At 41.0% G+C, this 27260-nt stretch overlaps 1 protein-coding gene across 1 annotated transcript in view; it reads right to left on the bottom strand.

The window, feature by feature from the left end:
- The window catches only part of CDC73 (cell division cycle 73), a 94517-nt gene extending 77420 nt beyond the window's left edge, over nucleotides 1-17097 (bottom strand). Inside the window, exons 1-7 of the mRNA XM_060091448.1 lie at nucleotides 16804-17097; nucleotides 14018-14123; nucleotides 10785-10854; nucleotides 8917-8979; nucleotides 8781-8833; nucleotides 5561-5649; nucleotides 1552-1768 (exon numbers count right to left, since the gene is read on the bottom strand). Coding sequence (XP_059947431.1) covers nucleotides 1552-1768; nucleotides 5561-5649; nucleotides 8781-8833; nucleotides 8917-8979; nucleotides 10785-10854; nucleotides 14018-14123; nucleotides 16804-16934 — 729 coding nt within the window. The 5' untranslated portion in view covers nucleotides 16935-17097. The remainder of the gene's footprint in view (nucleotides 1-1551; nucleotides 1769-5560; nucleotides 5650-8780; nucleotides 8834-8916; nucleotides 8980-10784; nucleotides 10855-14017; nucleotides 14124-16803) is intronic.
- Nucleotides 17098-27260: the final 10163 nt, after the last annotated feature.

Below are 27260 nucleotides of genomic sequence, written 5' to 3'. Positions count from 1 at the left end.
TAGAACACTAAGTTTTGAAATGATGGTACAATCCTGCCACCTAGAGCTCAAAGAAAATTGTTCATTTCAAACATTACAATGAACATTGGTAGAACAATATAAGTAACAATATTTAACTATTAGCCATACTAGGCAGTAAAAATGAGTATCAACAGATCACTTTATTTTAAATACAAAAATGAAAGTTTACTCATGTTCTCAAATTTCTCTATAATTCTAAGCTCTGGAGAATGATTCTTTTTTTTTTTTTTTTTTTTTTTTGCGGTATGTGGGCCTCTCACTGTTGTGGCCTCTCCCGTCGCGGAGCACAGGCTCCGGACACGCAGGCCCAGCGGCCATGGCCCACGGGCCCAGCCGCTCCACGGCACGCGGGATCCTCCCAGACCAGGGCACGAACCCGTGTCCCCTGCATCGGCAGGCGGACTCTCAACCACTGCGCCACCAGGGAAGCCCGAGAATGATTCTTAACCTCGACCTCAAGTACTCTGTAAAACAAGTCAAAGTACAAAAGAAAAAGAATTCTTTCCTTCATATATTCTTTTCTAGTAGCTTTATTCCTACTAAAATGGCACAGTAAACTTAAGGCCAGAATCCAAAAAGAACTGCAAAGAAAACCAGTCTGCCTGGACCAATGTTAAAGCTCACTTCCATCAGTAATCTCATAACTTCTATAAACCTTCTCACCAAATCACCACTGTGAACTGGGCATCAGTGAAGAATTAACATTTAAGGGAAAATTCGGATGTGTGGGAGGAAAAGAGGAGAAAAGAGGTAAGTGAAACAGAATCAACGCAACCTTTTTGGAGATCTATTAAGATACTGAACATCCAGCATCTTTCGACTTCTTATCTTTCAAAATTTAAAGTACATATCTCCTTTGATCAGCAATTCACTTCTAGGAATTAATCCTTTTGCTATATAGACATAAATGCACAAAGGTGTATGTACAAGGATGTTTTTTAATGCAGTTTTTGTAATCATGAATAGGAAGGGAAGGAGACAGGGAGAAGGGGACGAGGAGGGAGGAAAGAAGGAGAAAGGGAAGGAAGAAAACCCACAATCCTGTAGCAAAAAACAAAAGAACTCCATTAATAAGGAATAAACATCCACCCAACAGACTATAATGTATCAAATACACTCAATAAATGTTTGCCGACTGATTTTCGTTAAGTTCTCTACTTTGTGAGGAAAAAAATTAATAACAGTATTAATGACCAGAGAGCTTGCCATCAATATTCCTTGTTCATTAGGTTTAAGCAAAAATCCCATCAACAAGAAAACTGTAGATCTCTTTGGATCTACAAATGAGGTGAACATAAAGGGACTCACACTTTGAATCAGACTTTTTCATCAGCTTCTCTGGTGACCAACAACCAACCACATGCTAGAATGGAATGGTAAATATGGCCCCTTAGAAGTCTACATTATTACCGATCTGTCAGATATAAACTTGAAACTTCCTCCTCATGGGAAACTTTAACCAGTTTTGTAACAAATCGTAGATGAAACACACACACTGACTCTAACGAAAAAATAAAATATTTCAATTACCTTTCCTGTGCTCTGTAAGATAGTTGTTCGCGTCCTCCACACCCTTTCTCTGCTGACAATATCTCGGGTCACGTCTACTTCAGCATCCACAAAACTCCTCTGTTTTAGGGCAGTTATATCATCATCTAAGTCAGTCTTGATGGTAGATCTTTTCTTAGCCATAATTTTGGCTTTGATTGCAGCAATTTTTTCCACTGACATAGCTTCGGACAAAGACCTGAAAGCAATTTCTTTCTTAATATTCACAGCAAGGATCTCTTGAGCACATAATAAAATAGTTTGTGACATTTTTAAGTTCCTGGTAATAACACTATAAGTGGCAATAATTAAGTTTTCCTTCTTATATATAAAGCTGACATGCTTGATAACGTCTAACCATGTAAGAAAGAGACCCTATAGAAATATTGCACTATAAGCAAATTAGTAATTTCTTAGAAGGAACAATGCAAAAAATTTTTCACATTTTTTTTTAACCTCTTGCCCTCCCAATCAGAGAATTTTGCACAAGCTGATCACATACCCTGGGACACCCCTCCCTCACCCTGCCTTTAAAACTACTTTGCTGAAACCCTTCGGATTGTTTGGGTTTTTTGAGCACAAGCCACCCGTTCTCCTTGCTTGGCCCTGCAATAAACCTTTCTCTGCACTTCCCCCCACCCCAAAAAAAGCCCTTTTCTATGAGACTTTTACTTGCTAACCCTCCCTCCCACCCATGCAAATTATACAAACACACACACATATGTGAGCATGTGCATGCACCACCCTGGAATGGGGGTAAAAATTTTTCATTCTGTTTAGAATTCACAGTTTAGGTTTTCCTTGAAACTTATTTCAAGGTTTCAAATCTATATGTTACAATGTACAACATATCAATTTTATACATGACAGAGGCTTTTATATGCCATATAAACATATACTCCTTTTAAAGCCTAGAAGATAAAACAATATTTTGAAATTTTCTTTTTCTTTCCTTTATTTTCAAATAACATGTGAAATAGCAAACAGAGCCTATGCTTTCAGAACTATTTAGAATGAAAGAATAGATTTCATTAAGATGACAATCTTAAGCTTAGTGTCATTTTTCAAAATGTAAAACAAGAAAAAGTGTTTGGATACCTTAACAACAGTTGATAAAATTATTAGGCTAATCACAAGATGACAATCTTGAAATACGTTTACGTATTTAACATGTGGGAAAAGGACAGGAATTCCCGCAGGTTTAAGCATGGTAGTATTACATAGTATGTATTTTATTTACATTAGGTATGAAAGTACTTGCTCAAAGTATATGCTCAATATGCATCAGTATTCGACTCATTTTACATAATACTACACAACTTTCCCTTAAAATCTAAAGCATACCAGCATACCTTGAGCCAAATTCAAATACTTTTCTAAACTATAATCAAACGTGCACTGGACATTCAATCATTGGACTTTTACTTCCAGCCAAGATGAAGTAACAGGGACTGGATTAACCCTCCTGTCTTGAAACAACCAGTCAAAGTACTTGAAACAATAGTTTACACAATAGCATGATATCAAGCAATGAAAGACAGTGATCTCTGACAAATGAAAACTAAATAAGTAAGTCCTATGAAAGCTGCAGTTTATGGCCTTGAAAGTTTCCAACATGGCAGAGGGAGGAGAACCCAGGCAAAACAGTGTATTTCCTGATCTGAGAAAATGGTGCTGGGATTCCAGCAAGAACAAGGCGTATGGAAACTCACAGGCCAGGGTACCTGAGAAGAGAGAGCTGCACAGAAGGTCCCCCTCGAGCGTTCCAGCAGAATACTGATTAGCACATTAACAAGTGGAAACTAAAGCTAGGAACAGAACCACCAAGAGTATTAGAGGGAACAGTGTCCAGCACTCACTCAGGATGAATAATAATACCTGTTGCCACCAGCCAGACTGAACACCTCATATTCCTGGGGCATTAGGTAGAGTACTCAGAATGGTCTTGACTTTGCATTGGTGGGGAATAACTACTCTAAATTAACATAGTTCAAATAACGAACCTTAAAATCAAGACTCAAAAGGAAAAAACTGTTTCCAAGTGATTTAACTGTGTCCCAAAACAAAACTAAAGAAAATTTAGAAGAATACAAAAACATCTAGCACTCAACAACATAAAATACAAAATGTCTGGTATCCAAAGATTATAAGGCATATAAAGGAACAGGAAAATACAAGCCAAAATGAGGAGAAATCTAAACCAAAAACACTATAAACTGACACAGACGTAGGACTAGCAAAGACATTAAAATAATTAATGCAACTATTCCATATGCTTAACAAGTAAAGACATGGACTGCATATTTAACCACTTTGTAGAGATAAAAAAAAATACAATGTTGGAGACTACAAATGTAATGTGAATATAATTACAGAAGAAAATATTAGTGAACTATAGAAATTATCCAAAATGAACAGAAAAAAGAATCCAAAAAAAGAAAAGAACCCAAGTGAGCTGTTGGACAGCTTCCAGAAGAATACGAGTAATTAGGCCAGAAAGAGGGAAAAAGAAAAAAAAATTTTAAGAAACAATACCAAAAATTTTCTAAATTCAATGAAAATTATGAACCCAAAAATCCCCTCAAAAAGCTCAATGGACCTCAAGCACAAGAAAGATGAAGAACACTCCTCCAGGTCAGGTGATAATTACATAGCTCAAAACCTGCAATACAGAAAATTTTTAAAGTAGTCAGAGAAAAAAGGGCACATTTAAAGAAACAAAAATAAGGATGACAGATTTCTAATCAGAAACAATGCAATCAAGAAGGCAGCAGTACAACATCCTTAAAGTAATTTAAAAAGATGTAGCTTGGGGCTTCCCTGGTGGCGCAGTGGTTGAGAGTCTGCCTGCCGATGCAGGGGACACGGGTTCGTGCCCTGGTCTGGGAAGATCCCACATGCCGCGGAGAGGCTGGGCCCGTGAGCCATGGCCGCTGAGCCTGCGCGTCCGGAGCCTGTGCTCCGCAACGGGAGAGGCCACAACAGTGAGAGGCCCGCGTACCGCAAAAAAAAAAAAAAAAAATGTAGATTGGAATTCCATATCCAGTGAAAATTTAAAAAAAAAAATAGGGGAAATAAACTTTTTCAGAAATAAAAATTAAGTTGAAAGAATCACTAGCAAACCTCCACAAAAAAGAAATGTTAAAGAAGTCTTTTGGGGGCTGGGGTGAGAAGTCTTTCAGGCAGAAGGAAAAAATATGGGTACACAGGTCTACAACAGGAAAGAAGAGGCATGGGAAGGGTATATAAATTTTTTTTCTTATTTAAATCTCTTTAAAAGATAGTTGTTTAAACAAGAATAAGAACGATGCATATTGGTGTTTATAACACATGTATGAGTAAAATGTATGACAACAGTATCACAAAGGCAAAGAGGAGAGAACTGGGAGTGCCTTCTAGCTAAGGTCCCGTGCTTACTCACAAGGTGATGGAGCACTGAAGGTGGACTGTGACCCTAGCAACCCCTCAAATAGGACAACAGCATAAACTAATCAGCCAACAAAAAACAGAAAGGAATTACAGCATGTATTCATTTAATCCAAAATTAAATGAATTTCCTTCTTGGGGGACAAAATTTTAGTACCCCAAAAAGGAAAAAGAACAAAGAGACAAACAGAAAACAACAGCAAATTAAAACTAGAATTAAGCATATCAATAATCATGTTAAATGTAAATATTTAACACACAGTACTTTACAGAAAAAGTTTGCTAATCACTGCTATAAACCAACAAAATATTTCATGATAAACGAGTGGCTTGGATTATAGAGTAATTTTTAAAAAGGAAAGATCAATATGGTAACAGAATCAAGAAGCTTCCAGAAAGCATAAGTAGCACAATGGCTTCCAATCCTCCCATCATAAACCATGCTCAAGCATCTTCTGAACTGAAGGCAATGAAGAACACATGTAGACAGCATATTAATATCCTTTTTTTCCATATATACTTACACATACCTAGACTGCTCAGTTTATACTAAAGAAATTCTTACCTGATCTGTTCAGTCTGTACAATCCCTTCTTTGTGACCCTCCAAACGAGCAGCCAATCTCTCTTTATCAAGGCGTACACACTCTTCATCCTGAAAATAATCACTCAGTGAATATTTAAAAATTTTTTTTAACTTGTAGAACAACAACAGAAAAAACCACTGCACATAACTTTTCCTTACCCAAGTTCCCAGAAGTCACTGGCCTTTGGTCAATTTTAAAATATTTTTAGTTACATAAAGACAACAATAATAAATATATGTTGGATCATGTAAGATTAAAACTGACTAAAAGCTTACAAATAAACTTTAGTAAGTTTTTTCTATGTTTAAGTGTTCTTCCCATAACATATCATAGCTACTTTTATTCAGAAAGATAACATACAACAAATAAATTCCTTCTCTTCAGGGAAGTTTATAACTAAATTTTACGAGAAGGCTTTGCCACAGTCAAAAATTTCATTTTGGGTCTAGATTTTTTTCATCTGTTGCCCCAGGTCCTGAATCTATCAGCACAGAACAAAACACCAGACGTGAAACTTTAATGGTTTTCAAAGTATGTTCCTCAGAACATCAGGGGCTTCCTACAAAGTGCCCAGGAGCCACTTCTTATCTGAATTCAACTTTGGTAGCTCGACTTTTACCTCATTTAGATATTAGAATCTCAGGTAAAAGTCAGTCTGAAAAGTGTTCAGTTACTTAAAAACAAAACTTACTAATTCTGATCTAGTTCAATGCCCACATTCAACAAACGAGAAAACTGAGAACCAGAGTCAGTGTCTATGGCTAACAAATATGAAATTGTATAATAACCATCAGTACGTTCAAGAGGTCCAGAGAGATGTGCTCCAATTGTGTTCTAACCGTGTAAAACTCTTAACAGGCCTATTGCTGAGATGAATGCAAAGATTAATATTTTAACAAGCACATTAAATTCTTTCCATTTGTAAGAATGATTTAACAAGTATTACTCAAGTTCCTTTGGAAACTGATTTTTTTTTTTTTTTTGGCCACGCCGTGCGCCTTGTGGGGATCTTAGTTCCCCAACCAGGGATCGAACACAGGCCCTCAGCAGTGAAAGCAGGGAGTCCTAACCACTGGACTACCAAGGAAGTCTCAGGAGACTGATTTTAGAGACAACGGCAGCCTAGGTTTTAACCAGATCCTAAGGTTTCTCTCTGCTAGCATAGTGCCCAGCAGGTCCTCCATATAGATCTGCTGAACTGAAAACTGTTTATGTAATATATCAATAGCTATTTATGTAATTCATTTTAACCCTACAAATGCTCTGGAAAGCATTTTATGATGCTATTTCTTGCTGGTTTCTAAAGTTACCAGATCCTAGCAATTTTGCATTTCTGATATGTTCAATTTTTTTTCAAATAATTAAATCATGAAGTTTGCCTTTTTCCAACTAAATGGTATCTCTAAATTCACTTTTTTAAAAATTTTTATTTATTTATTTTTGGCTGCGTTGGGTCTTCGTTGATGTGTGGGCTTTCTCTAGTTGCAGCGAGTGGGGGCTACTCTTCGTCGCGGTGTGCGGGCTTCTCATTGTGGTGGCTTCTCTTGTTGCGGAGCACACGCTCTAGGTGCGTGGGCTTCAGTAGTTGTGGGGCGCAGACTCTAGAGCGCAGGCTCAGTAGTTGTGGCGCACGGGCTTAGTTGCTCCGCGGCATGTGGGATCTTCCCGGACCAGGGCTTGAAGCCGTGTCCCCTGCATTGGCAGGCGGATTCTTAACCACTGCGCCACCAGGGAAGTCCTATATTCACTCACTTTGTACAAAGTGGGTTATAACTTCCTTACACACAAAGAGAGTTGGGGAAAATTTCAGTTTTACTGCCACAAAATTTGTCCAGCATGGTGGACTAGGTAGGAGCCACACTGCCTGGGCTCTAATCCCAGTTTTGTGCACCTCAGCAAGTCTCTTGTCTCTGAGCCTGTTTGCTCACAGATGACATGCACAGTGCTGACCACTTCAGGTGGTGGTGGTGAGGATTACATGAGTTAATGATATACATAAAGTACATACAGTATCACCTAGCACAGAATAACAACGAGCTAATTATCGCTATCATCTGAAAAACATCACGTCCATGTCTCAGAGTATCCTTAAGTAAAATTATGTAATCTTAGCATCAAATTTTGTCAGTGATTCTACTGTATGTACTTACCAACCAACCCTGTCCCTTTAAGTTACCTCTCTTATCCTTAATTGTGGATGCTTTGCTGTTCATGAAGCAGGCAAAAGGTACAACTATTTGATTTTTATGTAAGTGTGAAATGACAAAACTTAAGTTTCTAGTAATGTTAACACTGCTGGTGACTACAAGTGTTATTCCTATACTGGTCATTGATACATAGCCAGTTCAGTCACTGCTCAGATTTTAAGTGTGCCTCTAATACATGATCCTCCATTTTCAGAGGGTTTATATGCAACTGATCTGGGGCTTGTTACAAATCTAAATAAACAGTATTGTACTCATACAATTTAAACTCCTAAAGTTTAATTGTCTTATGCAGTATACGAGCTGGTCAACAAATTTTCTTTTCAACGTTAACTGCATTGCTTACAGGGTTCTATTTAACATGAACTACCCTTGTTTACCAACACTAATATTCCACTTGCTGGCTATAAAATGCTACCAGAAAAACATATAACCTGATATGTCAATATTGGAAGAAGTAACTGGAATAAGGACTTCATGTTCACAGCTCTTCAGAGTGGAGTAAACTCCTACACCACCTTATTCCAGAGGTAGGCACACCACAACGCAAAGGCCAAATCTGGCTGGCCATCTGTTTCATAAAGTTTTATTGGAATACAGCCTCGCCTGTTCATTTATGCATTGCCTATGCCTGCTTTCACACTATAGTGGCAGAGTGAAGGAGCTGGACAAAGACTACAAGGCCCAAAAAGCCTGAAGTAGCTACTATCTGGCCCTTTATACAAAAAGTCTTCTGACCACTCATCTAGGCCAACACTTTCATCATAAGGATATAAAGGCAAAGAAAATAAAGTGATTTGTCCATCACACAGCTTGTATGTGAGAGATCTTACATGATATCTCAAGCTACTTAGTAATCAACTGTTCATTCTAATATTACCACTTTTCCAGGAAAAAAAAAGTTCTTAGGACTACTATGAGCAAAGAATTCTTACTACTACATGATTCCAATCTCCATAAAATACCGAATCACTTTTCAAATAAAGTTCCATTACCTCAATTCGCGGTTTTTTTGCTTCTGCCAAAACTTCATCTGCAGCTCGTTTGACTGTAAGGAAAAAAGAAGTAAATAAATGGATAGTTTGGGGACTGGTGTTTGAAAGTTCAATATAAACATGCAACAAGACATACCTTGAGTAGATCTCTGCAGACCTATTTCTAGAGGGGCACTTCTGTCTATACTGGCCGATGTTGCTAAAGATTTAAAAAGATTTCTGTGAGAAGATAAATATTTGAAGACACGTATTGGATATAATTACAAGTGAATGCTCAAGATTTGTTATATTTCTTACTTTATAAACGGTTATTTCCCTTAAAAAATGTTTTAAAGCAGGCTTGTAAAAGCATTTTATTATAAAAGATTAATCTGTATTAGAAAGTCTGTAAGAGGACAAACTATTTTTGACCATTTAACTTACAAACTGAGATAACCTGACTGAAATCAACTTCAAAGAATATACTCCAATATCACAACACATGTTCATAAAAGTGTATGTAAACATAAATAAAAACATAAACGTATATATATAAGGGAACAACGTTAGAGCACAGCTCTGAATGGGGTGGGGAGAAGTGAGTCACGTGACAATGCAGAGAAACAAAATGTAACACAGAGGGAACAGCAAGTGCAAAGACTCTAAGGTTAGAAAAGCTAAAAGAACCAGGAAGACTGGACTTCTGTGGGCAGAGGAAGACTGGGAGAGGATGAGGGCACAGAGACAGGCAGAAGCACAGTCACGAAGCTCAGGAAAGGAGCATGAGCTGTATTCTAAGTGTGACGGGAAGCCACAGGATGGCCTTGAGCAGGTGGGTGACACAATCAAGTTCAGATGCGTTTTCAAAAATAGGTCCCTCTGAGTGGTGAGCAGAGGCTACACTGTAGGAAACAGTGGAGCGAGGACCTTCGGGAGGGCTACGCAATGGTCTAAAGAGGAAGGTGGAGCGGGGTGGGCATACGATGGTAAGAAGCTGTCATACTTTCAAAGGTAAAGAAAGGACTTGCTGATGGAATGGACGTGAGCTGTGAGAGAAGAGAAATCAAAGATTTCTCCAGGGTTGGTGGCCTGAGCAACTGTATGAATGGGGTACCATTTACTGAGACGGGAACACCGGGAGAACAGACTTGCTGCTTCCGTTCTGTCAGTGGGGAGAACGGAAGGAACTCTATTTCGGCACTCTATTTTGGATATGCTACACTTCAGACGCCTGTTAAATATCCAAAGGAGGATGCTGACAGTGAATTTCTAAATGTGAAGCTCAGGAACACATCAGTGTTGGAGATGAGGAAGCAAGAAAAAAAAGTGAGGTGGACAGTGAGTAGAAAGAGAACCTCAAGAGTCTGGTGCCCCAAACGCCAAGTCAAGAAAGGCTTTCCAAAAGGGAGTAAGCAGTCAACAGTATCAAAGGCTGAGAGGTCAAGTTAGCTGTGAAGCGGAGAGACCAAAGGATCTGCCAGTCCTTAGGTCAGTGCTGAGCTCATAAGGGTGATTTGAGTGAGATGGTGAGGAAGATAGACTGGAGTAGATTCAAGAGGGAATTAGAGGTAAAGAGGAGGCAGTGACGCCACAAAACCCTTGCAAAGAATTTTGTAATGAAAAAGAGAAGACAACTGGACCAGTAGAGAGTAGGAAGGTGGGGGACAGGGGGTCTCAGAGAACTTTTTTAATGAGGGAGACCACTGTGTATGTTTTAAAGGGAATGGTGCAGAAGAAAGAGAACTGACGATGCAAGACAGAAGCAGCAATGTGCAAAGGCAGAGTCTCTGAGCGTGCGAAAGGAGATGAAACCCACACGCAGGGAAGGGGTGACTGGCCCCAAGAGTCAAGTGCATCCACTATAACACGAAGGAGAAGACAGCATGTGGACACAGCTGCAGGTAGGGGAAGTTTTTAGTGGGAATCCACAATCTCTTCCCACTAATTCTTATTTCACAGGGAGAAAAAAAAAAAAAAAAGCAACAATGTCTATTTAAGAGTGAGAGCAATTAAAAAATTACTCACATGCTTCACCATTGAGATATCCAAGTAGATCTTTTCGGTCAGGTCTTCTAACCACCGGAATATTTTCAGTCTAAAGTCAAAATTTTAAAATAGATATCAAATCAATAACAATTATAAGAAACTTGGTAAAGATCAACATCCTGTAACGTCTGAATTTTATTCCAACATATCTTGATAACATATATTTAGAATCATGTTTTTTAGAAAATAATTAGGCTGAAAGAACCTAATAAAATCTTGACAATTTTTAAGCATACTAATTTTTGGTAACTTTATCCTCAAAATTCCAGTAAGATATACAAAAGATAAGCATTAGAAATGAAACAATAACCCTATCCTCTTTGAAATACCGATTACAGTCTTTTTTGTCCCTTGGCTTATTCTAAGTATTTATTTTTTAATTTTACTCATGATGTTTTGTTTTTTGGGACAAATATCTTTTTAGTCCCATTGCTTGCTCATTTTATTCAAAGTTTCCAAAGTGCTTTCTTTTCTCACACCCAAACCAGACCTCCTCCAGATATGGTAACTGAACTGTTTCAAATAAACTAAATGAGCCACTAAAACTATATTTTCATAATTAACAATAAGTACATGTTCCAAGAATATATACTGAGGAAAAGACAGGCTTTTCAATAAATGGTCCTGGAAAAACTGGACAACTACATGCAAAAGAATCAAACTGGACCACTTTCTTATACCATATACAAAAATAAACTCAAATGGATTAAAGACTTAAATGTAAGAATTAAGAAACAATAAAACTCTTAGGAAAAAACATAGGCAGTGTGTTCTTTGACATGGTCTTATCAATATTTTTTGGGATTCGTCTCCTCAGGCAAGGGCAACAAAATAAAAAAATGGACTACATCAAACTAAAAAGCTTTTGCACCATGAAGGAAACCATCAACAAAATGAAAAGGCAACCTTCTGAATGGGAGAAGATACTTGCAAACAATATATCCAATAAGGGATTAACACCCAAAATATATAAAGAATTCACACGACTCAACGTCAAAAAAGCAAACAATCCAATTATGAAATAACTAAGTCATGGGAATGTAATGTAAAGCACAAGGAATATACTCGATAATACTGCAAAAACTGTAAGATGACAGATGGTTACTAGACTTATTGTGGTGATTAATTCACAATGTACATAAATGTTGAATCACTATGTTGTACACCTGAAAATATTTTATTACTGTATATCGACTACATTTTAACTAAAAAAAAGAAAATGATTTAAAAAATAGGTATGTGTTGCTTAGGCACAGGGAAAAAATCAGGAGACTATACAGAAAAATGTTAACGACAGTTGTTTACCTTCTACATTACATATTTCTTTTCTTATCCTTGAGTGTGTATAAATTTTGTAAGCGGGGGAAAAAATTGAAAAATTAAATCTGGAAAATGTATCTATTGTGCTACATGAGTAGTTTTCCTTTAATCTCCTATATTAGCAATTTGTAAAGAGGTAAGCAAAACAAATAAAACTGTATACTTTAGGCACCAAGTCATCCTTGGGCCATGAATTCAATGAATTCTATCATTACCACAACTTTCACTACCATTTTTTTTTTTTTTTTGCGGTATGTGGGCCTCTCACTGTTGTGGCCTCTCCCGTTGCGAAGCACAGGCTCCGGACGCGCAGGCTCAGCAGCCATGGCTCATGGGCCCAGCCGCTCTGCGGCATGTGGGATCTTCCCAGACCGGGGCACGAACCTGTGTCCCCTGCATCGGCAGGCGGACTCTCAACCACTGCGCCACCAGGGAAGCCCTTCACTACCATTTTTATAATGTAAACTAAGGACAACAGAGTACGGGAAAAACATGTGGTTACGGGATTATACAGTTATAAACCCTTTGTTACTTTATATAAGCAACAATGAACAAGAACCCTTAATATCCCTGGCTAATTATCTTATGTTGAGTACTGACTATATACTTCACTGCAGCAAACATTCTGCACATGCTCCTCAATGATAGAGATAAACTATATTTAATCACTTAAAATTAATCTGTTTTTTAAAAGTTAGGTTAAAATTTAATTTCTGCTGATGAGTATAAACAAGAGCCCACCGATTTTTTTGTGCTTGTTTTTAAAAACTAGTCTACACGGAATATCATAAATAGTTAAAATATCTGAATTGATTTTCTTTAAATTACTGTGTCTAAGTATTATAACATACTTCATCATTTGGTCACTAATGAATTATATATATGTTATCACCAACAAAAAAAGTATGAGTCTATTCACACTAAAATAGGGGCTATGAGTAGGAAAAACTCATTTCAGAAATGGTCTGCTCACAAGAAAGAGCAAATAATACAAAGAAGTCAGGAGAAAACAAAATTTGTAGAACCCTAGACTTTTAGAATTCTGCCCTTTCAATCTGTCAAATATTTAAGAAATATAATAGTTAAATCTTCCGTGACCAAAGGTCCTAAGGCCCACAGTTAACAATTACAGAATCAGTTATGTACTACGGCCATTCCCCAGAGACGTAATCTAAACCTAAACCAAGTGTCTAGATTATCTTTATTACCCCAAAATGAATGGACTTATCCAACAAAACATTCTAATTAGTGCCTGATTCAGTTTTTAAAGATCTAATATGAGCTAACATAGCTTTATAAAGCGAGATGCTGATATTTTATCCCACTATTTCCGAAGTCTTAAATAGTTTCACCCTACATATTACTTTTTCAATACATACTTGACACTAAATATATATTTCTTGTTCAGAAAAGCAGTGTTCATACACTCAGATACAGAAAGCAGGCATCTTTCAAGCATCTGAAAACAAGTGAATTTATCAATTAAGTATGAAAAAAGTTTATAAAATTGATTAAAAATTCATTTTAAAAAGCTGTCTACTAAACTTGGTTCTTTTTGATGCAAAAAAAAATTTTTTTTCCTTGCAATTAAACTACATTTCTGAATATCAAGGTCCTTCCACAGGCTCATAAATTTTTTAAAACATCCCTACAAACAGCTTTGAAACTTCTGTTGTTATAAACATTACCCACATCTTACATGTAAAAAAATCACAGATTTAAAAAATATGCATAAATCACAGTGATCTATCTAATTTTGACCCTCCAGGAGACTTTCATAGAGATACAAACAAACTTTTCATTCTTCTGATCTAAAACCCATGACGGAAGTTATCCACACCAAAGGATACCAACTATCAAATCAAAAGAGTTTTTAAATGAATTCTACTTACAGCTGCACGTCGGACATAAACAGGGTGAGATAGGTGCACATTATTAAGTAGAAATAAGATAGAATCCAATGTGTAGTATTCTCTGGGTTGGCCTTCCTTCCCAGTCCTGAAATGATTAAGACAAGATTTTTACTCACAATTCTAATACAACTCCTTCGGCTTAATCATGTGTATTAATTTATCTACACTCACTTTGCTATCCAACGACGGATTTAACATAGCTAACAAAGATACACGTAGAGTATGAAATTTAGTAAGTGGAACTGTCATTTGGGCAAAAGGAACACAAAAGTAGATAGTGACAAAAAGCAAGAAGTAAGGAAAGCACACCATATTCATACTTTATTACTACAGACTTTTTAGAATTTGGCCCAATTAGGTTCTGGGCTTTGTCAATAGAGAGAGAAAAACCTAATCAGTTAGAGAGGATCCATAAGAAAAGACAAACTGATGAAAAGAAGCACAACTACGACTGGTGCTAAACTTCCAAGAAATGTATCCTGTCTCCTAAGTAAGATACTGCTGAACAACGTTCTTAAACACAACAATTAACTTCAGACATCTGAGTCTTATGACATCCCTCAAATTAAACCAATGATGTAAAACCAAAACTAATTCTACCTGTAATAAAACAATGTCGTCTAGGGGTGCAAAAGCTCTATCATTGCAAGCACATACTATTACTTGCTCAACAAAAGTTAGTGTCCAATCCCACCCTCCCTATTACATTCTCTCCATCTTAGAAATATCCACGTTATTTAAATTCATCTGAATACCGCCCAATACAAACAGCCCCAAACCGACTTTTCTAGCCTCTGTTTCCACTTTTCCTCTAAATCAATATATTTCAAACCACACACCACTTATCAATCGTTGTCCTGTGAAGTATAATACATGAGTCACAACCTGGTATTTCTTTATGATATATAAAAACAAAAAATAGATTGCACTGCATTCAATAAGAGCAAATTGTTTAATGTTATGTACATGTGTGTTTTTTGTTTGTTTGTTTGTTTCGGTACGCGGGCCTCTCACTATTGTGTCCTCTCCCGTTGCTGAGCACAGGCTCCGGACGCGCAGGCTCAGCGGCCATGGCTCACGGGCCCAGCCGCTCCAGCCGCTCCGCGACATGTGGGATCTTCCCGGCCCCGGGCATGAACCCGTGTCCCCTGTATCGGCAGGTGGACTCTCAACCACTGCGCCACCAGGGAAGCCCTACATGTGTGTATTTACATGTGCACAGAGAATAACAGTAAATGAAAATGTTTGTATTGGTGTGATACACTGCTGTGAAAGTTTGAAATCTACTATTCTAAGCACTCCTTTCTCACGACTTGCTTCACTGAATGGCTGTCCAAACATTTCCTTTCCAGCTCTCATGCCTTTAACCACACAGTTCCCTCATCCTGGAACACCAAACCCACCATTTCACCCTCAGAATTCCTATCCATTCCTTAAAGCTTATTCATTTGTTCATTCACTTATTCAAGAAAAATCCGTAGCATGTCTACATGCCAAACACACGTCCATGAAACCTTCCCTAACACCCCCAGGTAGAAGTGACTGCTCTTTTAAGAGCGGGAATGAGATTCTTAGCAAGTTATGTCTTATCTCCTCTACTCTCACCGAGGTAACCTCCTCGGAGGCACCGACCCAGCTCCTCACAATTTTTCCTAGTTCTCAGATTGAACAGCCTCGAGTACTCAACCATTTTTTAAAGAAAAACCAATCAGTTAAAAACCCAACCAGCCCCTAGCTCTTACGGGCGGGGCAAAGGGCTCCTAACCTCTTCTAGTTTGGCACTGCCCAAATCAAGTTCTTTTCCCCAAACAAACTCTTAAAAGTTGTTTTTAAAACTCAATCAAATGCAATTCTGTCTGGACAAATTCCTTCTGGAAGAGAAAAAACACAGAAAACTCAGCATGATTTCTCCATCAACATTTCACAAAGCTAATTAAATCGTAAGCCCTCGAGGCCAAAAGATAAAAAATAAAAAAATAAAAACCAACCAACTAAACTTCCCCTAGCTTTTCATCAACTCTTCCTAAAGCTCACTGCTCCCACTCAATCGAACAAAATGAGTATGGAAGTTCTGGCCCAGGGTTCTAGCTATCCAACTGAAACACCACGGAGAGAGATATCACTCAAAAGGCCCCCAACGATGATCAGACATGTCTCTCTCTCTTTCTTTTTTTTCCCGTAATACATATGTATATATCTATTCTTTTTCAGAGTCTTTTCCCATTTACTTTTCCCATTACTCCATTTCAGCAGTAACTTCCTCCCTGAGGAAACTCCTGCCTTCACCCAACAGATTCTGACTACTCTTTCCCGTCCTAACTTCAGAGCTGGTTCCCTTCTCTCTGCTTGAGGGAATCGGGAAAGGAGAAGGAATAGATCAGGAGCTGCAAGGGGCCAGCAGAGATAGTTACAGAGCAGCCGCGTAGAGAAAGGAACAACTAAAGAACAAAAAAGAGACTTCTGGGCACCCGGCGGTGCGCTCCTTTCTGCACCTATGCACGCAGCCAGCACTCGGCACACACGGGCAGAAACAAACCGCCACGGCACCCTCCCCCGACGCTCAGAGGATGCACCGCTGCAGACAGCTCTCCTCCAGCTCCCTCCTCACCTACAAGTGCAACTTCTGCTCCTGGGAAAACTTTTTCCCCGGAGCACCGGTTCTCCTCCATCCCCAAAGGGAACGGGGGGAGGGGTTCGGAAAGAGGGGGCCCGGGGGCGCCCAACTCTGCCCCGCCGCCCCCCGGCCCCGGCCGCGCCGGACTCACCCCCAAACCACGTAGTTGGTCTTCACATTCTTGGGCCAGGAGAACTCGCCGAAGATCACTTCGTCCCCTTTCACCACAATCTCCTTCTTCTGAATGTTGTACTGTCGCAGGACGCTGAGCACGTCCGCCATCTTCGCCCCCCTCGCTGCCGCCCGCCTCGGGCTCCGCCGCCGCCGCGCCCGCCGCCCTCTTCGCCTGTCGCCTCAGCCCCCGCCTCGGCCGCCGCCGCCGCCGCCGCGAGCCAACTGCAGCCGCACTGGCAGCGGTCCGCGCCTACGACAGCAGCTGAGGAACGAGCCACCCAGGCCGCCGAGGACCCCGCGCTAGCAGGCAAGGCCCCGCCGCGGGCTGCCCGCGGAGAACGCCTGATCTCGCGTCGCCAGGGCCCCCCGCGCCGCCGCCCGCCGCCAGGGGGCGCCGCGCCCGCCCGGGAAACGCCCCTCCCAGACTCCCACTCGGCGCGGGGCCGAACCCCGTCCAGAAACTCGGAGCGCGGGGACGCCGTGCCCACGTACGGCGCACGTACAGGGAGCATTGCCCGGCGCACGCGCGCGGGGCACGTAACTCATCCTCGCCCCCCCTCCCCGCGCGGCGCGTACGCGGCCGGCGACAGGTGCGCGCGCACCTGCGCGGAGGGTCTGAAACCTCCATCCGTAGAACGCGCACTGGGTGCTCCACGACCCACCTGGAGTGTGGCCAGTGGCTCTCCGGTCTCTCCTTTAGCCAGGATGGAGTTTGGCGAGAGATTTGCAGAACCGGGATTACCTTCCCAACTAGATCGGACCCGCCTAGCAAATGGCCTCTAGGTCTTAGTGATTAAGCCCCCTTTGAAGGGACGGGTTTGGGGGGGGCGGGTTGCTTTGGGGGTTGTTTTTTATTACGTGTTTTTGGTGGACTCGCATAGTGGAAAAGACCGCGTCCAGTGGAGATCAATCCCGGGCACTGGTGCTTGTTAGCTGCCTTTTTTTTTTTTTTTTTTTTTTTTTTTTTTTTGCGGTACGCGGGCCTCTCACTGCTGTGGCCTCTCCCGTTGCGGAGCACAGGCTCCGGACGCGCAGGCTCGGCTGCCATAGCTCACGGGCCCAGCCGCTCCGCGGCATGTGGGATCCTCCCGGACCGGGGCACGAACCCGTGTCTCCTGCGTCGGCAGGCGGACTCTCAACCACTGCGCCACCAGGGAAGACCGTTAGCTGCCTTTTGACCTTGGTCAAGTTACGCACCTTCTCACAGCATCAATTGGTTAATGGAGAAAATGGAATTAGTATAAGAAGGTGAAAGCACCTAGCAAATCATCTAAATATCATAAATGTTGGATCAATTCCTTGGGTGGTGACTTTTTCCATCCTGTCCCCTTCTCCCCGCCAACCCCAAAGGGCTATATTTAAATGGCTCTGTTCCAAGATGCTGATAGGAAAGTTAGAGAACACGAACTCAATTTATTGATAGAAGTTCAATATACTGTGGCCTGTTTACCTTAATTGAAACATATCCCATAGGCCATTTTTTAAAATTTCTCTTACTATAAGCAGAAAGGAAAAGAAGGCAACTTTGTGATTGACATAACCAAAGTCTGTTACCTGCTTTGAAAAGACTCAATTCTCGTTATCTGCCCTGCAGAGACATACATAGAAGAATGTGGTTCATTTTTTTTTCTTTTTTTTTTTTTTTTTTTTGCGGTACGTGGGCCTCTCACTGTTGTGGCCTCCCCCGTTGCGGAGCACAGGCTCCGGACGCGCAGGCTCAGCGGCCATGGCTCACGGGCCCAGCCGCTCCGCGGCATGTGGGATCTTCCCAGACCGGGGCACGAACCCGTGTGCCCTGCATCGGCAGGCGGACTCTCACCCACTGTGCCACCAGGGAAGCCCGTGGTTCATTTTTCTATACACTCTCTAGCCATTTTGCAACTGAATTTGAGAAATTTTGGCTATTCTGCAAATGTTCCCGTTACTATCGTATTTTCCTAAACTTCACCCCAAACACTCAGGTTAAAAAGAACGTTTTTTATTTATCCCTAGCTCTATCTACTCTATTTATACTTGTATCAGAGCACCCAGTACTACTTGACTGCCTCCCCTACAAAACTAAATGACAATAGACCTGTGTCATCCTATCAGAGTGTCTTGCACATTATTTGCCACGTTGTTGGCCCCTTAAAAAATGTTAAATCAATAAATGTATAGATGAGTTCAAGGAAGTCAAAGTTTTATGATAGATAAAGAGAGTCAACTTCAGTCCCCTCAGAAGATACTTAATTTTATTTCGTAAACAAACAACGATTATCTTAGTCCATTCAGGCTGCTATAAGAGAATACTATAGACTAGATGGCTTATAAACAAATTTATTTCTGATAGTTCTGAAGGCTAGGAAGTCCAAGAGCAAGACGCCTGCAGACTCAGTGTCTGGTGAGAGCCTGCTTCCTGGTTCATAGACCTTGGTCTTCACCTGGTAGAAAGAAGAAGCGAGCTCTCTGGAGTCTTTTTTTATATATATAAGCTCCTAGTCACCCCTCCAAAGGCCTCACTCTTGGTACCATCACCCTGGAGTTAGAATTCCAACATATGAATTGGTGGACAGGCGCGGGGACACAAACATTCAGTTTTATAGCAGTGACCAAACAGTCTCTCTTTGGGGATAAATCATGTTTTGTTGAGGGTAATGATTCTACTTTTTTCTTTTCCATTATAGTTTATTACAAGATGTTGAATATAGTTTCCTGTGCTATGCAGTAGGACCTTGTTGTTTATTTTATATATAGTAGTTTGTATCTGCTAATCCCAAACTCCTAATTTATCCCTCCCCCCCTCCCCCTTTGGGAACCAAAGTTTGTTTTCTATGTCTGTGAGTCTGTTTCTGTATTGTAAATAAGTTCATCTGTATCATATTTTAGATTCCACATGTAAGTGGTATCATATACTATGTCTTTGACTTCCTTCATTTGCTACAAATGGCATTATTATTTCATTATTTTTTATGGCTGAGTAGTATTCCATTGTATATATCAATATATATACCACACCTTCTTTAGCCATTCATTTAGGTTGCTTCCATGTCTTGGCTATCGTAAATAGTGCTGCTATGAATATTGAGTTGCATGTATCTTTTCAAATGAGAGTTTTCTCCCGATATATGCCCAGGAGTGGGATTACAGGATCATATGGTAGCTCTGTTTTTAGTTTTTTAAGGAACCTCCAAACGGTTCTCCATAGTGGCTGCTCCAATTTATATTCCCACCAGCAGTGTAGGAGGGTTCCCTTTCCTCCACACCTTGAGAGCAATGATTCTTAAACTCAGTGTAGTGAGATATGTCATTAGTTATCTGTTACTTGTAACAGTTAAAGGACTGAAAGTTGTAGATCATTTTGTTTTTAAATCTCTTACAATTACCCCACTAATGTTAATTCAATAATGTTGGTGTCAAAATACAATAAAGGCAAGTAGTAGAGCTGAAAAATTAGAATATTAATTAGAAAAAAAAATGGAAAATTAGTCTTGTTTCTTGATCTCAGATAAAAGCTGCCCACTTCTGTAGTCATCTGCTTCTAAAGAATTCCTAACAATCCTCAGTTTGAAGTCTCCTGATAGAATAAATGCCCAGCAATCAGGAGAAAGTGGAACTTGCTTTTAGCTGCAAACCATGGATCCAAGATCGTCACCTTGGAGTTTTACCACTATGTCCATTGTTAACAGCGCCTGATAAGGATCTGTCCATCAATGCCCAAGGGCAGTTTTATTCTGATGCCTTTTCCAGATGACCAATCTCCAGGTTTTAGACCAAGAAGGGTCTGTTTAGTTAGGTATTTTGGAAATGCAGCTTGAAACTGCTAGTGATAATTCTGGAGGCATCATAAATTTCTTATAGTACTTATTAACGTTACTTTGTAATGGATAGAATCTAGGATTGGAAGTAAACTTTTCAAACGCAAGGGATGGCGGGAGATGGAGAATGGGGTTGGGGCATAGTTGTTAAATCTTGAGGAGATGCTCTGGGTTCCAGAGGGAGTGATCTTATTGCCATCATGGCCAATGGCAATACAAAAGGCAATGAACGTTCAGCTTTCTGAGAGCTTTGCTAATTTTAGTTTTAGGATTCGATTAATTTTCTTTAGTTTTCCTAAAGTTTGTAGAAGATAGGAAACGGAATTATAGCTCCCCAGCAAGGAAAAACCTCTGCCCATCCTGAAAATAAACAAACAACAACCTGAACATGTTCATAACTTACTGCTAGAAGAATTTGTGTAAAATCTGTTTGGCAGTGTTTAAAGGGGCCTCGAGGCTTTGGCTTCTGTCCATTTCCTACCTTTACAGTCATGCCCAGATTATGTCCTTGGCTGAACGGATGCACATTGGAAGCATCCTCAGTGATACCCTTACAATTACCCCAAGAATGTTGGTTCCATATTGTTGTCAATTTATCTCTGCTACTGTGTTTAATATCATGAAGCATTCTGGTTGAAGTTCACTTTTATTATTGCTTTGTCCTTAGATGATAGCAAAGCATCTGAAGATTTTTAATTTGTTGTCCATTTTATAAAGGTTACTGTAGAGGTCGGGGATTCTCTTTGTTTTCAAAGCATTCCAAGGTCATGGACTTATCCAATATATATGTACATACAGATGTAATGTTTACACATATACACACATATATATGTGTGCATGTCTATGTATCAATACGTATGTTTATCTATACATATGCATATATACATACCCTTACCTTTTGTCAGTAGGTTAGGTAAGAGAAATTTGGCATTCAAACTGATTTGATTCTGGAAGCACCTTATATTTTAAGGATAAATTTGAGCAATTTTTAATTTTACTTTTTATGCATGAATCATCAACAAACAAAATTAAATCAGAGAGAACTCCAAGAGTTCTTAGAGGTGTGTGTGTATTATGGATAGTTTTCTAACGGAGGTAATTTCTATTGGGATTCCTTTTGGTAAAGAACGGAGGGTGCCTGGGCTTGGTATTATATTTATTTATTTATTTATTTTATTTTTTTTTTTGCTGTACGCGGGCCTCTCACTGCTGTGGCCTCTCCCGTTGCGGAGCACAGGCTCCGGACACACAGGCTCCGCGGCCATGGCTCGCGGGCCCAGCCGCTCCGCGGCATGTGGGATCTTCCGGGATCGGGGCACGAACCCGTGTCCCCTGCATCGGCAGGCGGACTCTCAACCACTGCGCCACCATGGAAGTGGGCTTGGTATTATAGTAATGGATAGTGGTGTGTAAGGAAAACAGTATTTTATAGGAGTTTAGGCAGCTAGCTGAGAAGTGTGGAGTATTTTTTGTCAATAAAAGAGTCTGCATGGCTTGGGGAATAATTAGGTTTAGTGGATACCCTGGAACAATCAACTGAAGTTTTCACATGTTTTACTATTATTTGTTAGAGCTCTTATACAAGATGGATGACCTTTGGCTGCTGGATCTAATGAAAGACTGAAATAAGTAATAAACCTCTGAAGAGTCAGGATGCCTGACTAACAGTAGTTCAGACTTTTCATGAACAAAAACACAAACAAGAAAATTTCCGCATGAGGGTTTCTTCCTTTGTTGTTCTAAAGCAACTCTGTAATAGTAATCTTGTTCTTGTCAAAAGCAGCCTAAGTGGCTGGTGTAATTCCAAATTGTCCCTGGCATGATTGTGCCAGTTAGAAAGTTAAGCATGTAAGTTAACATTATGGTGTGAAAACATGAGGGAAGCAGGTTTGGGGCAAGGAAGTGGCAGTTTTCGATTTTGAGGAACATATGAGAACTGAAATGTTCCCCAAAGATGTGCTTGCGCAGCCCCACATCTCTGGAAGTTGGTCAAAGGCTCAGCATCACCAAACACAGGTTGGACAAACCTCTTGCTTCCAAGCAGATGGAATTAAAGGAATCAGGGACATAAAGACAAGACTAAGGAGGAAGTCTTTGTATAATTTTTAAACGGAGACTCGAGGCAAAGTTGGTTCAGAGGCAGTGGTCTGAGGAGACCTTCTGTGCTCATCAGCCCCAGGATCAGCTCAGGATAGACTTAGGAAGTCTCTGCCTGTCCTATTCCCATAGATTTTCCTCTAATAGACAACTAAACAAGCAGACAGACCTCAGGGGGGAAAAAAAATGTTAGGAGGCTAGAAAAAGATTTCACTAAGGAACAGTTCAAATCTGATCAGATAACAGAAAGATCCCTTGAGACTTTATTCCGAGGAAAAGAAAAGAAAACCCAACGTGAAGGATTTCAACAAAATGTTGAAGCTCAACTAAACATCATTTTACCTCCCCACTCCAGGCATGATGGCCTTAGCCAGGAGAAGATGCAAGAGATTTCAGCTGTCCAGACTAGGAAGTTGCAGGTCCCATCTGCAGCTGTGAGGATCTGAACTCAGTCTTGGTGGAAACTTCACTTCTGTCAATGACCTTCAAACAGCAACCACCAGGAGCACACTGTGGGGAGAGGCAGTCCACCGAGGGCCCTGGGTGTCCCTGCCTGTTCCTACTGAGGGTGCCAGACTGCAAGGCTTTTCCATCTCTTCATTCTAAACAGTTGCTGTATGAAGTTGTAGAGGCAACTAAATGTCAAGGTAACCTCAGTCCCCAGGCAAGGGGGATTGGTTTAATGGCATCTTGCTGTAACCTTTGCTATTGCTCAAAAAATGCTGGGCCCTTAGCCCCAGGTTCTTTTACCATAAAGGAACCCACTGAATATACTGGTGTCATCTGGCCCTCCACACCTCCGTGTTAAAATTGGGGCGTAGGAAACCAGTGCAAATACGCTGACACTCTAGCCACTGTTTTGTTTTTTTTTGTTTTTTTTTTTTTGCGGTATTTGGGCCTTTCACTGTTGCGGCCTTCCCCGTTGTGGAGCACAGGCTCCGGAAGCGCAGGCTCACCGGCCATGGCTCACGGGCCCAGCCGCTCCGCGGCATGTGGGATCTTCCTGGCCCGGGGCACGAACCCGCGTCCCCTGCATCGGCAGATGGACTCTCAACCACTGCGCCACCAGGGAAGCCCTAGCCACTGTTTTCAGTAATAAAGTCTTTCATCTCTGATCCAGGAATCTCATGTCTTTTGTCCTCATCTATGAAACTGATACAAATTAACTTGTCAGCTTTCAAGTGTAATAAAATCTCAGACCCTTCCCAGTTCTTGACCAGGAGTTGGCAAAATTTTCTGTGAAGGGTCGAATAATAAATATTTTAGCGCTTGTGGGACATATATGGTCTCTGTTACATATTCTTCTGCATTTGTTTGTTTGATTTGAAACAATCCTTCAATTTACAAAAATCACTTGTAGGGCTTCCCTGGTGGCGCAGTGAAATTATTTATATTTAACAGGAGACTATCATGGCCTCGCTGTTGGTATGGATGCAGATCCTGGATGTCAAAGACAGCTTTTCTCTCTGTCTGTGAGTGGACAGCGGGCTAGACTGACCTCTTTCACTACCATTGCCTTGACAGTGCCCACCTCAGGTGCCCTCTTTTTTTTTTTTTTTTTTTTTTTTTTTTTTTTTGCGGTATGCGGGCCTCTCACTGTTGTGGCCTCCCCCGTCGCGGAGCACAGGCTCCGGACGCGCAGGGTCCGGACGCGCAGGCCCAGCGGCCATGGCTCACGGGCCCAGCCGCTCCGCGGCACATGGGATCCTCCCAGACCGGGGCACGAACCCGCATCCCCTGCATCGGCAGGCGGACTCTCAACCACTTGCGCCACCAGGGAGGCCCTGCCCTCTTAGATTTACACAAATCTGACAAACAGGTGAACAGGTCTTTGTTCTGCACTTGGCCCTCATATCATAGTGGAAAGTTAGTGATACTGGAATTGGAGAGACTTGGGATCAAACTGCAATTCTGTCACCAGTAAGTGTAGCGTTGGTCATGTTACTTGCTCTTCCTTTTTTCATTACTCGTTAGAGATAAAAATATTCCATTGTGGGCTCTGGTTTCAGAGTAGTTGGATTAAAAGCCCAATCTATCAGCTGTATAACTCTAGACAAGTTACTTCAACTTTTGGTGCTTTGGGTTCTTTATATGTAAAATGAAAGGTAAGAACATACCTGCTTCATAAGGTGGCTGAGAACAGTAAATGAAAAAATATGTAAAGTACAGATGATCCTTGAACAACACAGGTTTGAACTGCATGCGTCCACTTATCTATGGATTTTTTTTTTCAGTAGTAAATACTACAGGGCTTCCCTGGTGGCACAGTGGTTAAGAATCCGCCTGCCAATGCAGGGGACACGGGTTCGAGCCCAGGTCCGGGAAGATCCCGCATGCCGCGGAGCAACTAAGTTCCCCGCGCCACAACTACTGAAGCCCGTGTGCCTAGAGCCCGTGCTCCACAACAAGAGAAGACACTGCAATGAGAAGCCTGCACACCGCAACGAAGAGTAGCCCCCTCTCACCGCAACTAGAGAAAGCCCGCGTGCAGCAATGAAGACCCAACGCAGACAAAATAAATAAATAAATTAATAATAATAAATAAATTTATTTTTTAAAAAAATAGTAAATATTACAGTACTACACAATCTGAAGTTGGTTGGGTTCCCGGAGGCAGAACCTTGGATACAGAGGAATCAAGTTTACGGAGAGCCAACTATGAATTACATGCGCGGATTTCTGATTGTGAAGCGCCCCTAACTCCAGCATTGTTCAAGGGTCAACTGGAGTTCCCAAGTAAGCTGTTGTTTGCCGAATGAGTTTCTATATGTGAATCACTCAAATGCAGTGTCTGACACATCAGTAAATGTGAGTTATTTTTCGCTCTTCAAAGTGCTGTTTGCTAACCTCCTTAGCACCCTGGAGAGTGTCAGGTACATTGATCTCTGTTCCTCAGTGGAGGGTTGGAAGGAAGACAACGGTAGCCTTCTACAGGCTCCAGGTCTCTTCCTTCTAGCTCGACCTGCAGCACTGCTGGGGAATTCTCTGTTCGCCTTCACCTTCCCCTTTACCTTCTTTCTTCTTCCTTTCACCTCAGTTGTCCAGATCACCTGGTCCTGCTCCATCCACAACTTCATAGTCAGACTCTTTGTCAGTCACTTCTAATCTGATTTCTGCTACTACCACGACCATTCTTGAGAATTTGTCCCTTGAAAGGTAACAATATCTTTCCTCTTGCAAATCAAAGAATCTGTATAAGTTCTCACTCCTTCACTCATGTCCTTCTTTGCTACTATTCACTCTGCCCTCTCTTCAGAAAACTTTTCCCCTTCATAATTCTGCCTACATTGTCTTGTGTGGATTCCCAAAAAGGATAAAAGATACAATTCAAGAAAAAAGCAAAGGGTTACAAAAGCCTCTCTGTGTTCTTTGCCTCTTGTTTGCAGAAAAGCTGAAGTCTCCCAGGCTTCCCAAGGTCACAAAGGAGCAGTCTCGAGCAGTTAATGTCCTAATGATTAGGACAATAGCGTCATAGATTCGGTGTCTGATGCACATTCTGAGTGGTTTAACAAGTACTGTAACTGCCACCAGAGGACATGACATAAGCTGCTCCAACTTGAGCAGTACTGAATCTATGGCTAGCACAATTCCAAGAACTGGCCTCAAGAGCATGGGATTAAAGTTATTGCTTATAATAATCTGTATCTTTGTGGGCATCAAAATAATTGTAGCTTTCTCTGCCCATATATGTAAGCTGGCAACTTAAATTGTCAGCAAAGAGATGCTACAGACCAATGTTGACATCTTCCACTTGAGAAAATGGTGCCCTATGTCAGCATGAAGAAGTTACAGAAGATGGACCTTTGCCCCTAACCCTATAAAAATGGAATGATGTTTGACAGTGGGGAATTGAAAGCAGCTATTCTGCCCCTTTCCTGTTTGCCCATTTCTGTTCCCCTCTAACCTTCAAAGAACCTAATTATAAGAATGAGATCACTAGGCAATTTAACCTAACTCCTGACTCATGCTCTCCTGAAGCACGCCATGCTTTACCTAACCTGTCAATTCTCTCCCTGGATAAAAAGAAGTAAGAATGAAGAATTAAATAATGAAAGAATGATTAGCTCTCTCCCCACAAAGGCCTCCTAAGGAATCCTGCAGGCAGATCATGCGGGCAAGATAACGTCTGAAAAGAGAGTCAGCCAGTCTGCATGCAGAGGAGAATGATGCAGTACCCAACCTCCTGCCTTGATGATTTACTGAGATTCTTTCCCCCATTTTTCCCTTTAAAAACTATCATGACTGAGCAGAATCTTCGGAGTCGGTTTCTGGACACGAGTCCACCTTCTCCCCAGATTGCTGGCTTTTCTAATTAAAGCACCTTTCCTTTCTAGTGACACTTGCCTCTCGGATTATTGACTTTTGAGCAGCGAGCAGCTGAACCTGAGTTCAGTAGCAATACAAGTTCAGCCTCCTCTTAAGGAAAGAAATAGGACAGGGCAAAGCAATAGTGACCTCTATGGAGATAGAGAGAAAAGACAACATTTCAGAATGCAAAGGTTAAGAAACATCTATCACAAAAGGCTGTTCAACACCATATGGC

The sequence above is a fragment of the Mesoplodon densirostris genome, chromosome 2, assembly GCF_025265405.1.
Source record: "Mesoplodon densirostris isolate mMesDen1 chromosome 2, mMesDen1 primary haplotype, whole genome shotgun sequence".
Classification (NCBI taxonomy): domain Eukaryota; kingdom Metazoa; phylum Chordata; class Mammalia; order Artiodactyla; family Ziphiidae; genus Mesoplodon; species Mesoplodon densirostris.
The sequence above is the reverse complement of the archived record's forward strand: the minus strand, read 5'-3'. Positions and strand labels throughout refer to the sequence as shown.